Source organism: Talpa europaea (genome assembly GCF_964194135.1).
Source record: "Talpa europaea genome assembly, chromosome: 1".
In the NCBI taxonomy this organism is placed as follows: domain Eukaryota; kingdom Metazoa; phylum Chordata; class Mammalia; order Eulipotyphla; family Talpidae; genus Talpa; species Talpa europaea.
The window spans coordinates 2,356,217-2,367,980 of NC_140073.1; the positions used below are offsets into that span (position 1 = coordinate 2,356,217).

General features: G+C 58.8%; 1 protein-coding gene across 1 annotated transcript; it reads left to right on the plus strand.

The window, feature by feature from the left end:
* Positions 1-2,027: 2,027 nt before the first annotated feature.
* LOC311178079 (tesmin-like) lies at positions 2,028-10,377 on the plus strand (the record flags this gene model as incomplete). The annotated part of the gene is made up of 5 exons (XM_084244451.1): positions 2,028-2,501; positions 4,206-4,364; positions 6,649-6,769; positions 8,336-8,412; positions 10,282-10,377. 5 exons carry the CDS (start codon positions 2,028-2,030, stop codon positions 10,375-10,377), a joined length of 927 nt encoding a protein of 308 aa, XP_084100577.1.
* Positions 10,378-11,764: the final 1,387 nt, after the last annotated feature.

Below are 11,764 nucleotides of genomic sequence, written 5' to 3' on the forward strand. Positions count from 1 at the left end.
GCCGGGGATCGAACCGGCACCGCATAGGCCGCGGGCCGCCTCGCAATCCAGCGCTCAACCGCTGCGCCACCGGGGAGGTCCACCCAGGATGATTTTTTAGATGAGGAAGTCCTAGCACATGCCAGGCTGCACCTTAAATTGATTTGTTCTCAACTGCAAAATTTTCTCGGGATTTCCTGACTGCTAATGTGCAGCTAATTAGGACATAGTGAGGCTGTGTCTTGGCTTCTGTCATTTGATTTGGAAAAGTAATTTTTAACAAATGAGATTAGAAATTGACGTTTACACTTTTATCCTACCGAAACAAACGTTGCAGGTGGGAGTACCTGAGAGTTAGGGTGTCTTTCCTGACAACCCCCAGGGCCCCATCAACCCCAAAATGCCTTTGAACTCCGCCTGTCTGCATTTGTGGGGTACTACTGTACCCCTAAAGAAGCCTTCACCTCCTTTTTTTTAAGCAGGTTGACTTCTGCATCTTAGGAAGGGGGATTTAACTCCTCACCCTACGTCTGCTGTTGTGGGATTTGCTTTCCTCGGGTTTGGCCAACTCCCTCCCCCTCGAAAGCCCAGGCTCCAGCACCCGCCCGGAGGCGCCTCCCGGGAATCAGCCAGGGCGAGCCCCTGGCCCTGCGCCCACCAGCGGCGCTAAAAACGTGCTTTAAAAACTAAGGCCAGGGCCTCCCCGGGGGCGCAGCGGTTGAGCGCTGGGCTGTGAAGCTGCCCGCGGCCTCTGCGGCGCCGGTTCGATCCCCGGCTGCTCCCCGGCCACCGGAGGAGGGTCCCGCATGGCGCGCAGACCTCTCCTGCCGCCCGCTGCTCCCCTCAGCAGTGTCCTTCGGTCCTTCTGCCTGCTCTGCTCCCCGCTCTGGCTCTGGTGAATTCTCTCACCCTCCCGCGCTTCTGACTGTACCCAGTGCTTGTATAAATAAATAAATAAATCTTAAATAAATAAATCTTAAAAAATAATAATAATAAATAAATAAATAAAAACGAAGGTCCGCATTCGAACCAGGGAGCCCCCAGCGCTGCCTCAGACTGGCCTGGGGGGTCTCAGTTTCCCCACCTGAGCGCGCAGAGCAGGTGCCCGACGCGCCCTCCGCGGCCCCCCCAGGCCCGCCGGCGCCGCCCCGGCCCCGCCCCCGGCCCCGCCCACGACCACGCCCCGCCCTCCCACCCACGGCCACGCCCCGACCGGCCACGCCCTCGTGACCACGCCCAGGCCCCGCCTCCTTCTCAACCGCTAACGGTCGCCGGGCTGAGGGGGGTTCGCGCTGCGCTCCGCCCCGCCCACCGCCCCGCCCAGGTGCGTCCCGCCCACCCTCCCGCCCAGGTGCGTCCCGCCTACCGCCCCGCCCAGGTGCGTCCCGCCCACCCTCCCACCCAGGTGCGTCCCGCCCACCGCCCCGCCCAGGTGCGTCCCGCCCACCCTCCCGCCCAGGCGCGGCGGCCCGCGGGCTCTGCGCCAGCCCCAGGCCCTGCCTCTGCGGCCCCGGCCCCCTCCGGCCCACGCGCCCCCAGGTCGGCCTCGGGACCCCGGCCCCGCCGGCGCCGGCCAGCGGGACCCCCTCGGCTCTCCGGGCGCGGCGACCGAGGGACCCGGTGGGCCCCTGGGGAGAGACGGGACGCGGGTGGGTGGGACCTTGGCTGGGCTCCTAGTGGTGGGGGGCGGCGGGACCCCGTCTGGGCGCCGAGGGACGTGTCCTCGGGAGTTGCCCAGGGTGGGCTCCTGGGGGAGTCCTGGGGTCACCTGGGGTCTGCACCTGGGGGAGAGTGGCAGGCCCCTGTGGGCTCCTGGGGCGATCCTGGAGGTTCCCCAGGGCGGCCCCCTGGGGGAGGCCCCCCCAGATCACCAGCGTGAGCTCCTGGGGGGGGTCACTTGTGGGCTTTTGGGGGGAGGCTGGCTGGGCCTGGGGCAGGGCAGGCGGCAGGCTCACCTGGCTGTGTGGTTGCAGGTGCTCAGCTCTGCGCTGGATCCGGCCTTGCACAGGGTGCTGGGCGATGCCCGGCCTGAGGCGTCCTCAGGGGGCATGGACGAGGCGGCTCTGCTCGCTGGGATGCCCAGCCCCGAGGACGAGCTGGTGACTGAACTGTTTGGCGCTGAGAGTCAGTTTGTTTCTGAGCACCTCGCCCTGAAAACACCCGTGGTGGTGAAGCGGGAGGAGGACGAGTTCCACGTCTTCAAGGACGCCTACCTGAGCCCCGCGGACCCCAAAGAGCCCCTGCTGCCGGCCTTCAGCCCCCCGCTGAGTGTGGACTGCAAGAGTAAAGTCAAAGTCGAGTTCCTAGGGGATGAACAGGAGGAGGAACTCCTCGGGGAGTACCCGGGTCTCCCTGAGCTCAACCCCCTGGAAGACGCCGTGCTGCCGGCTGTGCCGCCGCCGCAGGCCTACAATGTCCACTTCCTGTCCTCCCTGCTGACCCCACACAGGAGTCCGGCTGTCGTGCCCCTGGGCACCTGGGCCAGGGAAGGCGCGGCCCACGCCGGGGTCCGGGTCATTCCAGTAAGAGCCAAGTGGGAAACAGGCAGAGCACCACCCCCTTTCCCAAAAGAGAAACCCCACGGCTGCAGGGGTCCCCTCTCCCGCACTTCCTGGCTCAGCAGCATCTCCGGTTGGCCTTTCGCCTTCCAAACAGGGTGCTCCCCTTTTTAGTCCCAGCTGCCGTCTGAGCATCTCGCCCCAGGCCCCTTCCCCGGAGGGGACGTGCGTCCAGCATCAGTGGCTCAGAGCCGGCCTTGCCACCGGGACGGGCTGGAGGTGGACGCCCTGCGCTGGGGCGTCAGAGTCGCTGGTACGAGGCGGTGGAGTCCTCCTGTGTATGCAGCTTGCAGTTTCCCTTGAGGGTGATGGGGCTTTTGGGATTCACAGCAGGAATTCACGGTTCATTCTTGTGTCTGGTGAGCCTTGGACTCAAGGCCTCAGCGTCCCTCTGCGGCTGCTGCTTCTCCAAGCGTCTGGGCTAGAAACACATTCCTGCTCGTTCTCAGAGACGGTCCTCTTACTCTGGATCGCCACTGGCCGTTCTCTGCTTTCTTCCTGCTGATATTAAACGTTCCTAAAGGAAAAAAGGATCCCAAGGAAATGTGTGCCCCCCTCCTTGGAAAACTAGACACTCAGTCATTAAATCACTTCAGAAAGTTCTAAATTAAGCCTTTGTCAGACATTTTGAGTCCATGTTGAGCTAGCTGGAGCCTGACTGCCCCTCGGCTGTGCTCAGCGATTTGCCAGGACGTGATGACTATTCTTTGAGCCCCAGGTTTCGGTAGGGTATTAAGGTAGATCTCCTGGTTTGAGTCACACCCACCCTTTGAGAGATCGCGGTCTGCCGTGGCTTTATAGGAGACTTCAGCATGTCACCCAGAGTCGCCATCTCCTTTGGCGGACGTTGTGACCTGCCTCCTGGGCAGCTGGAGGCGGAGCAGGGGGAGATAGCCGGGGTGGGCAGGCGGAAGGCCCAGCCCCTCAGTCTTCCTCACATTCTTAGCAAATTCTTCAAGAGAAGCACCCTGGTTTTAGAGGACTCAAATCTGATGGTAATTTTCTTTTTGATCATCATGACTTCTTAGGTTTTCAATTCCATCGATTTTCAGTAATACGTGGTTACTTTTCCCTATTTTTGGTGACTTGGTGTGTCGCCGACGGTTGAGAGGAGACTTGGCAGCCGTTCACCGACTCATATCCACGTGAACATGACTGAAGCAGCCAGGGAGGCTCCTCTGACTAGAAATGTCACCAAGCGCCCCAGGAGTCACACCACAGATGCGTGTTTCTGAGGCAGCAGCGAGGACCGTAGACTTCCCGCTGTGGGGGTTGGGGGGCAAAACGGTTAACTTGGAGCTTGCTCTGGGAACAGCGGGGGGTAGGGGTGTCCCCATTTCAGGAGATTAGGAAGGCACCACGACTCTGCCAGTTCAAGTCCAGGCTGTGGGCCGCCAGGAGTCTTCTCGGCTGCTGGCACCATATTTTTAGAAACAGCCAGAGCACCACGGTGAGCCCACATCGCTACACTTGGTGGGCAGATGGTTTGTGTCCTGGGGGTCCCTCGTCCCCAGTGAGGCTTGCTGCCCTCTAGGGAGGTGACAGTGAGGAAGAGGGGCCCGAGGGGCCAGGGTGCTGGCCACTCACAGAAGGAAATTCTCAGAGAATAGTATATGTTGGCAGCTGCAAAGCCCCATGTGGGCTCTAACGTGGCGACTGCTTTTGTAGGTGGAGATCAAAGACGCAGGTGCTCCTGTCCCGAGTAACAACCCAGAGGAAGCAGCTTTCCAGAACCCGCTGGCCCAGGAGCCCTGCTGCAAGTTCCCGTCTCCCCAGGAAGCAGAGGACGCCTCTGGCTGCTTGCACAAGAAAGACCCGAACCCCATGGTAATTATGCAAAGAGAATAACCTGGAGTTCCAAGAGGCCAGCCCAGCACACACCTGACTCTCGTTCCTAAGCCAGAGGCGCTTGCTGTCTTGGTCACTGCTTTTCACCTGTGTCCTGTGGGGTCAGCTCTCTGGGTGGTTGCCTCTCAAAACAGGGACATAATTAGAGCTTCTCTAATGTTCTTTTTCTCACGTGATTCTCATTTCGAGCTGCTCTTCACAGGCCAAAGATGAGCACTGTGCTGTGTTTGTCGAGGAGGTAGCCATAGTCGCATCAGACAGGCCGGTCTGGGCTGGCCCCGGACGGGCAGAGCCTGAGCCCGTGGTTTGGCATGTGGTTGGGAGGGGCTGAGGTCCTGGGGCTGCAGGGCAAAGCTTCTCCCTTTCCTTTCTGCCTCCCAATTCTTTGTAGCACCCACTAACACTTGTGCAGGAGCAGTAACCCACATCTGTGGTTTGAGACTGTGCCAACAGGCACGGGGCAGGTCACGATGGATTCAGGCAGACCGATGAAGGAAAGTCCTGGCGCCCTCGGGGGGGGGGGGGGGTTTCAGGCCTCCGTGCTCTCTCAGGGAGCCAGGCGCACAGGCACCCCCAGCAGGGAGCTGGCAGCGAGGCAGGCACGGCGGATGGGGTGCTAGGAAGCAGGCAGACAACCGAGCCTCCAGCCCCTCCATGAATCTCTATGCGCTTTCTCTGGGCTCTCTCTGGGGTGCTCGTGTGGTCCCTCCTCTCCGTAGTCACGCAGCTGGTCCTCCTGTAGCCGTCCGGTCGCTGAGTGACGCACCCTTATATCCCGCCCCAGGCTCAGCCGCGCATGCTCACGCACGCCCACCCCACGCTCCAGGGTCCACCATCAGGCCCACATGCCCTGCGCCCACGCCCCCAAGCGCCTTTCTCATTAACGCGAACAAGGCCGCAGTGATGGCTGCAGAGGCTAGTGGCAAAAAAAGCCTCATCAATTCCATTTACCCTACAGTGCACTTCTGCGTGTTTGGAAGTTCGTTTAATGCTCCCGCCAGCTCTGCATCATAGACATTACTCTCATTTCTGGTTAGTGGGTAAGAAAACCGCTGTTTCATGGCCTGCGTGGAGTGGTGACTCCGGGACTCCGGGTCCAGGGCAAGCCTGGGAAGGCGGCAAGAGTCCTTTCCCAAAAAGCTTCTTGCACAAAGATCCAGTAGCGGCCTCGTGCCCAGGAACGTTTCAGGCGGCCAGAGCTCAAAGGCCTTCACGTGAGCTAGAAATCCTTTAGAGTGAGCTCATCGGGGGCCGTGGCTGGGCTGTGGTGACACAGCACTCTCCCTGGCTGAGAGGGTCTGCGCAGGCCCGAGGGTGCTGAGGCAGAGCTATTCCAGGGCCCCCAGGCCAGCTGAGCAGGAGGAGAAGTTGCAGTTGACTTCTGGGTGATGTCACACGGGCCGGGCGGGCCCGGGTGTGCCGTGGACAGCCCCGGGGAGTTTACTCTGAGCCTCTCCGGGCTCTGCGCACGAGTGTTCGAAACACTGTCCTCCAAATACGAAGTTCGGGTCACATGAGTTCTAGTCTTTTCTCCAGCGTCAGCATGAGCTGAGGGTTTGACCCCATGACCTGCACCTCGTTTTGCTAACAGTGACGTTTCGTGCTTTGTTTTGGGAAACCCAAAGGCACTAAAGGCAAACCACAACTTTTATGGGTATTTGCAGTTTTGCCCTCGGAACCAGGAGCTGCAGGCAGGGGCCTGCCTCTCTGGCTCGCCTTCTCGGGGCCTTGCCCGGCAGGCTGTGCGAGCCGAGGGCGCCTGGCTCTGCCGGCTGCCACAGTGCGCCCCAGGCTTGCTGAGGGTTTGCTGCCATCAGGGTCCACCGCCAGCGTGCTTGCCAGGCCTGGGGAAATCGCCACGCTTCGTAGATGTTGCGGTGCGTGGATAAGGCTGTGTTTGTATGAAATAAAAGAGATGGACATTTGAGATAATCCCACGTTCAATAATGGGTGGGTGTGTCCCAGGAAGAGCAGCTATTGTGAGACTCAGGATCATCCAAGTCTCCGACAGCTGGAGACCCGGTCAGCTTCACAGGGCCGGGAGTGGAAGACCTCTCCTGTCTCCCCGCTGCTCCCCTCAACAGTGTGTTTCGTCAGTCTGCCTGTTCTGCTCCCCACTCTGTCTCCGGTGAATCTTCTCACCCTCCCCTGCCTCTGGTCTATCCCCCAGTTCTTGTATGCTTAAATAAATAATAATAAAGATAAACTTAACAAAAAATAAAATAAAATATAAGTGAAAGCTGACTGTTCTCTTCCATTCCAGGTGATCTGCCAGTTGAAAGGGGGCACGCAAGTGCTGTGTATCGACAACTCGGGTGCCAGGGAGCTGAAAGCACTGCATCTGGTTCCCCAGTACCAAGACCAGAATAACTACCTGCAGCCAGGTACAGGGGTTCGCCTTTTAAATTATGTGCCGTGTCATATGTAAGTCGGGAGGTGACTGATGTTTGACTCTGTATGGAATAAAGGTGTAGCTGGCATTAGTGCACTAGAACAGACAAAACTGTCTTTCTAGACTAAGCTCGTACATGCTGTTGGCTCCTCAAGTTCTCGGCTGCAGAGGAGCTCTGTGACCTAATGGGAGGGGACCCCCCACCACTGGCCTCGAGGCACCCAGACAGGCCGGGGCCCTGCTCAGCTGTGATGCGAGCATGCACTTTAATGTAAATCTGCTATGTGGTCAGTGAGGATCATCAACCCCCTTTCGCTACCCTGAGTTCTGGAATCACTGCATCAAGTGCTGGTTTATGAAGTTCATTTACTCAGAAGTTTCTTTAAACTGGCACAGTAATAAAAAAAAAAAATGACCTACAAGTACGTGGTCATTCTAAAATGCCTTATGACTGATTAGAGACGAAATGACCTCATCATGGGACTGTGTTTACCGAAGTCACACACTAGATCTTGAAAACCATCCTCCTGTGGGTGGACGACATACTCTAACTCTTACACGGCCAGAATCCTGCATCATCAGACAACTAGCTGACCTTGCCAGTAATTTAAATCAGTATTAAAGCTGGATGTCATTTCCGTGGCCTTTGGAGGCCAGAGTGAAGGAAAGTGACTGCCACCCCGTGCTAGTGGCCCCACACCCAGGGTGGACACAGCGCTGGCCACCTGGTTCCCGTGGTGAGAGGCACGGCTGGACTCTTGTCTCCAGAGCCACTTTGCTGTGCTCCAGCCCCCCATTTTCTGACTCTGCACCCCAGGGTAACATGTGCTCCCCTACACCGGCCAGGGCCTTCTCTCCTAATTGCCTTCCTCTGGCACACGAGATCCCGCTGCCTTTAGATGCTTGCCATACGATCACACCCCCCTTTGCTGTGCCGTGTACATGTTCAATTTCAGCATAAAGGAGACGCCCGGGACCTAGTCTCGCGGCGGCTCCCCTGAGCCCGGAGCAGACACTGCTCAGCATGAGGCCTGTCCCCCCCCCCCCCCCGGGACCTGGCCACACAGGACCCTCGCAGCCCGGGAATCGGTTTCCACCCGGGGCTGTTAGGCCAAGGAGACACCTACAAGTTCCAGTCTTAAGCAGTTTGGTCCAAATAGCCTCATAAGTATCCACAAACCAGCGAGTTGGGGACCCTTGGAAAGAACACGTCCAAGCTGAAAGCAGTTCACACAGCATCCGACAGGCGTCGCTGTGCCCCCTCTGAACACTCGGGGCTCCGCCCCCCACTCCCAGGCGAACTGCTGGGGCACCCAGCACAGTGTGGGAATCTGGGCACCAGCAACAATTTAGCAGAGAAAATTATTCTTGAAGTTCAGTAGTTTTATTACAGAATAAAAGAGTGTAAATAATAAAACTAGAGAGAGAAAATAAAAATAGAGTCAGGATAAGCTTGGAGACTGCACGTGGCAGACCCGCGCTGCATGGTTTTTGCTCTTGTTCCGTGTCAAGTGGAGCAGTGCCCGCTGGGAGCTGATGGTGACTGTCTTCCTTGCAGATGTCCCCAAACCAGCGACTACCTTAGTAGGAAGACTTCTGCCAGCCCCAGCAAGATTAAATCTCATCACCCAACAAGTGAGTCGTTGTCTTGATTATAAAACACAGCTGGGCGTTATTGTCCCTTGGCGTTTTGGTTGTCCGTGGCAACAGTTTAGGGACTATGATTTATGTCCCATTGAAAACTCAACAGTGAGACATTTGCCGGGAAGACCCCTTCAGCACTGGGCCAGGCCGGGGGGGCTGGAGCAAGGCCAGGACCCTCTCCGTGAAGCTGCTGGGCCTCCCTGGTGGCCCTCCTCAGCCCCGACCCCACCGGCCTGTCCCTGCTGGCCCGTCCCCCCTGGCCCCGCACACGCTAGGTCTAGAGCACCCCTTACGTCTCAATGTGCTCACAATGCCTTGTGAGAGTTCAGTGCTTCGCGGCCTCACCATTATCTGCAAAAATCCAATCTCGTTGAAATGTGCTCTTTTCCCCAAGACTTCTTAAAATGGTGTTTCTGGCGGGGTGGCTGCACGAGAAGGTGACGCCTACTAGATAATCAGCACGTTTTTCTTCTTTTTCCTTTTCCCTATATCTTTTTTTAAACATTTATTTATTTATACAAGCACTGGGTACAGTCAGAAGCGCGGGAGGGTGAGAGGATTCACCAGAGCCAGAGCGGGGAGCAGAGCAGGCAGAAGGACCGAAGGACACTGCTGAGGGGAGCAGCGGGCGGCAGGAGAGGTCTGCGCGCCATGTGGGACCCTGGCCGGCGGCCGGGGAACAAACCGGTGCTGCAGAGGCTGTGGGCAGCCTCGCAACCCAGCGCTCAACCCCTGCGCCACTGGGGAGGCCCTTTTTTTTATTTGTGGGACCCTCTCTGGCAGCCGGGGAACAAACCCGGGCGCTCAACTGCTGCGCCACCGGGGAGGCCCAAAGCTTGTTTTTAAATTTCAAGTTTTGGGGAGAGGAGGGAACGGGATAGGATGTTTATTTGTGATTTATACAAATAATCTCAAAACCTAATTAGATCTAACACTTAACAACTTGAAATTCTGATAAGAAATGAGGTGACACCTCACTTCTCTGCTCCCCTGGGGGTGTCCTCTCTGGCCCACAAGCACGAGCAGCCAAAGACTGAGAAGTGAGAGCTGGGGGGAAGGTGGGAAAATGAAGATCACGCTGCAGCTTTGGATTGGTTAAAATTGACCACAAAACATTTTTTTTAATGTATCTCTCTTTTTTTTAAAGATTTATTTATTTATGCATACAAGAACTGGGGTACAGGGCAGAGGTGTGGGGGGCGAGAGGATCACCAGAAACAGAGTGGGGAACAGAACAGGCAGATCTACTGAAATCCACTGCTGAGGGGAGCAGCGGGGAGACAGGAGAGGTCTGCTGCGCCATGTGGTTGCTCCCTGGCCAGCTGGGGATTGAACTCGTGCTGCAGAGGCTTTGGATTGCTTCATAGTGCGGTGCTTAACCCCTTGCGCCACCGGGGAGGCCCACACAAAACATCTTTTGAAGAGTTATGCTATGCTAAGAAGATGAATCCAGAAATGTGTGGCTCACAGAAACGCTGACCTGAACGTAGCTCAGAGTTTATAGTTCATGACGATGAGGTGGCGGCCCCAGCCCGGCCCCGGCCTGCTGACCACACGTGTGTTCTTCCGGCCAGCATGTCCACGGGCTGCCCTGGCCCGTAACCCAGTGCCCCTTGTCCACGGCCAGGCCGCCTGCCACGGGTCTGTGGGGAGGCTGGGCGGCTCCCCGGCGCCCCTGCAACACCTCTGCCCGGCTGTGGGCTGTGAGGGGGCCCTCCGCGGGGACACCTGAGGGTGCGGGGAGGGCCCCCTGATGTGACCCTCTAGGGGAAAGGCAGCCCCTGTGACCTGTACCCAGGGTTGGCGGGTGGGAGCTCGGAAACCCACGCTAATTCAAAGCACGCCTTTGACTTTGTGCAGCTCGACAACGGACCTCTGCCGCCGGCCGCCAACGGGGCCCCCTTCCCCGCGGGGTCAGCTCTGCCAGGACCACCCAAACTAGCTCTGGCTGGGTAAGGACCACGCACTCCGCTGGCGTTTATTTAATGTGAGAGTTGACGAGGCTCTTGGGTGCGTCCGGGACTCGGTGTTGTGTGCAAACTTCACGGTGTCCGCAAAGCCGCCCGCGGTGAGCCTCGCCGCCAGGTGCCGCCGAGCCTGCCGGACGCGGGGCCTCCGCCGGGCCGGGGTGGAGCTGTCGCCAGGGACCGCCGTCTGAGTTTCTCTTTGTGTGGGCTCAGCTGCTGTGCCCACTGCCGCCGGCCATGTGAGCAGGCGCGGTCAGCTGGCCGTGGTCCGGCGTGGCTTGGCTGCCCGGCCTGCCCGGTGGGCTGTCAGTGGTGGTGCCGGCCGGTCGCCAGGGGCATGTGGGCACCACCCACCCAGGACCACGTCTGCCACGTTACAGCCCCATTTATAACCGTAACTTAAGCACAGCCAACGAGCTGGCCGAAGCGCTTTGCCGAGGGGACACTCCACGCTGGCGGGGCGGCAGCCCTTTCCGGGATGGCTGCGTCCTGGCCCGAGGGTCTGGCAGCCGCTCCGCGGGACCTGCTGCGCTGTGCTGCCCAGGCCGCGGCGTGTCTGCGGCGTTGCTGAGCGGGAGGTTGGGGTGCGGCGGAGGACGCAGGAGCTGTTCTTGGGGATGCGGCCTCCTGTTCCTGCTCTCGGGCCGCAGGGCCGGTGGGGCGAGGCGGTCACCGTGGCCTTGACCTCTGGGAGAACTGAGCAGGGTGAGCCCCTCCCACCCAGCCTTCGGGCCCTGGCTCTGCAGGGCAATCTCTGCATCTTTCTGACCCTAGGGTGCCTCGGGCCAGGGGCCTCTCAGCACTAAGTGCTTTCCTGCGTCTAGAACATTCCGGGGGATTGGAGCTCGTAGGACTTTATTTCAAATGTGTCCTGGTGCCTTTTGCGTTTCCTGGTGGCATAGCTGGGCGGCCCCGAGGGCGGGGCAGGAGGTGCCCCTGAAGAGCCCCCACCCTCGCCGCCCCTCCTCCCACCCTTGCCTCCCCGCCCAGCTGGGTCTTCGCAGCCACAGTTTTCTTTATTGAAGGAGTCGTGCCTCTGGTGGACGAGTTTTGTTATACACGACGTGTCAGGAAAAACAAGGGCTTTGCTGCAAATAATAACTTGACTCACTGCCACCCTCTGAATCAGCCTTAATTGGTTTTTATCCCAACGTTCACCTCAAACATCTCCACCAGGTTATGATTTGTGGTAGGAAGGAGCAGACAGCTGCTGCTGGAGCCGTCCCCATCACAGCCAGCCTGGCACGGCTCTGACCCCGCAGGCGTCCCTGGCCTTCCTCACCACCCCACAGGACAGCAAGGGCCAGCAGGTCTGGGCACATCTGCGGGGAGCGGGTCCCCACAGCAAGGCCCAAGCGCTCCACCTGCCGATCTGA